This window comes from Thermobia domestica, chromosome 16 (genome assembly GCF_964235325.1).
Source record: "Thermobia domestica chromosome 16, izTheDome1.hap1.1, whole genome shotgun sequence".
NCBI lineage: Eukaryota > Metazoa > Arthropoda > Insecta > Zygentoma > Lepismatidae > Thermobia > Thermobia domestica.
In genome coordinates, this window is record NC_137469.1 from 7,898,466 (window position 1) to 7,900,997 (window position 2,532).

General features: G+C 40.1%; 1 protein-coding gene across 1 annotated transcript; it reads right to left on the reverse strand.

Moving 5' to 3' along the window:
* Positions 1 to 1,914: 1,914 nt before the first annotated feature.
* On the reverse strand, positions 1,915 to 2,280 carry LOC145673366 (E3 SUMO-protein ligase ZBED1-like). The gene has a single exon (XM_081743006.1). It carries the CDS (start codon positions 2,278 to 2,280, stop codon positions 1,915 to 1,917), a length of 366 nt encoding a protein of 121 aa, XP_081599132.1.
* Between the last annotated feature and the right edge of the window lie 252 nt (positions 2,281 to 2,532).

Below are 2,532 nucleotides of genomic sequence, written 5' to 3' on the forward strand. Positions count from 1 at the left end.
GTTGACCTGATTTTGAGTTTATCGTCCCGTTCAGCAGCGAGGCTGTATGAGACGTGGACCTACTGATTAACGTGGAATCCGAACCACATGAGCTCCCGCCGGGCAATGTTGACCTGAATATGCACTGTACAGCAAGAATGTACGTTCGTAAATCCACTATTTTTTTACTTTTTTTTAGTACCACATATAGCAACACTTATGTGCAGAGGCGGATCTAGCCTGTGGCCGGGTGGGCCTAGCCCCTCCCCCACTTTGTTGAGTGACCAACATAATTGAAGCTAGGATATACATATTTTTGGCATTGAGTATTTTGTCTGCCCCCCAGTTTTAAACTTCTAGATCCGACACTGCTTGTATGGTGAGACAAAGTGGGTCTCTTCACCTTGACTAACAATTCAAAATTTGACCCGCGACTCACTGACCCACTCCATCTAGCAATGTTAAAAAAGGAATACTGAAACTTACCTTTTAGAATGGATTAGATGTCGATTACCAGCCAGAAATCCAAAAAGTTCGCCGAACTTCAAATTTCAACATACAATTTTTGTACCGTTCCCGGTTGAGTGGCTTAACTTGACAGAAGAAAAACGCGGACTTACACATTTTACAGTCAATACATCACTAAAGGAGTTAACAGGTGGCGAAACACTAATTTAGAATTAGAATAGTATCAGTGTCAAATGCTAATAAATCCTACATAAAATGAAATTACTATTTTGTCTATTTACAAATATATTTACATAATGAGGAATGGAGGGTGGCTGTTATTCAATATTTAAATTGAGGAAAAGCACTTGAGATACTTTTGATGCTTTAAGCCTACTTCTTCTCTCTGTCAAAATTTGACCTGTTTTGGAAAATTCTCTCTCGCATGGGACAGATGTAGCCATTATACATAACCGGCGTTTCATAATTTGATATAGGCGAGGGTAACCATATTGCCTTTCCTTCCACAATAGCAGTGGATTTTCTTGTCTGTTTATTAACGTTTCCAACAAGTACTTGCCCATTTCAATCATACCAGTAACAGTGGGGTTTTCAGGAGTGACTAAGCTGGATACCTTCGCATCAAAATCACTCCAGAGTTCGCATGTTTCCGCGCTGTTTGATTGCTGAAAATGTTCTTCTTGCTCTGTTGAAGCTATGGCAACTCCTCTCGCATTATGCTCAATAGACGCCTTTGCTTTTAAGAAGGCATTTAGGTCGTCGAATCCTTGCTTCTTAAAACGAGGGTCAATGAGAGTGGCCTCTGCCAATAGCTGGATGTCTTCTATTCTTCCGAATCGTTTTCGTAGTTCTTGTGACAGCGTCGTTACTAATTTTTTTTACATCCTCTGGTTGATTTTCTTCTCCTTCCATCTTCGCCATATGTCTTGTTAGTGCTCTGCTTAATAATATGCACTTGGAAATAGTCACTCCCTTTTCGGAGCTCATTTCTTGTGTCACATCATTAAAATGCTTCAAAATTTGACATGCCTTCTCAATGATTCTCCATTCAATATTTGTAAGTAGTTCGATACCCCGGTTGGTGATAGCCAGGGTAGACAGCACTGGTTCTTTCAATTTCAGAATGCGTTGAAACATATCAAATGTGGAATTCCATCTAGTGATCACATCTTGCTTCAGTTTGAGCTCCGGAAGTCACATCTGTTGCTGATACTGTTTGAGCTTTGCTGCTGCTTGTGGACTTCTTTTTATGTATTCTACTATGTTTTTTTTTTATTTTTGAATGTACAGATTTTATTTCATCTATCCCAGCCTGAACAACTAAATTAACACTATGGGCAAAACATGCCACATGACGCCACCCACCCAGATGGACAGCTGCTACAATGTTTGCGGCATTATCACTCACAATTGCTGTTATTTTGTCCTGAATGCCCCACTCAGTGAAAATACGCTTTAATTCAGTAGTTATGTTTTCAGTGGTGTGTTTTTCACTGAACTCTGAACAGTCCAACAAAACTGATCTAGTAGTTGGCACTCTTCATTGATAAAATGCGCAGTCACAGCCAGAAAACTTTCATTATTCATTGATTTCCAACAATAGGTGGTAATTGAAACTGCAAACGCTGATTCAAGTTCTATCTTAACTTTCTCCATTGTTTCGTTGTATAGCATTGATATTAATGTGGACGACAGCGTCTTTCGAGATGGAAGGTGGTACCCTGGATTCAGCATGCCAACAAATTTCTTGAATTCCTCATCTTCAACTAAACTGAATGGGTGAAATTCTTTGACAACCATTTTCACAAGTTGCTGGTCTATTTTCTTGCTCATGTTCACCGGAATTGGCTTCTGAATATACTGTATTGCGAAATATATGACTGATTGGACAATCTAAACATGGTGGAAGTCGCGGGTTGAGAAACGTTAGGATTTGCTGACTGGGATAAGGATTATTGGCTTGTTGTTGGCTGGGGCAAAGATGGTTGGCATGTTGTTGGCTGGGACATAGGTTGTTGGCTTATTCTTGGCTGGGACATAGGTTGTTGGCCTTGATCAGGTACAGCGTCACTACTACATCTCTTA

Coding starts and splice junctions, on each gene's coding strand:
- LOC145673366 (XM_081743006.1), bottom strand. CDS start 2,280: ATGAGCAAGAAAATAGACCAGCAACTTGTGAAAATGGTTGTCAAAGAA.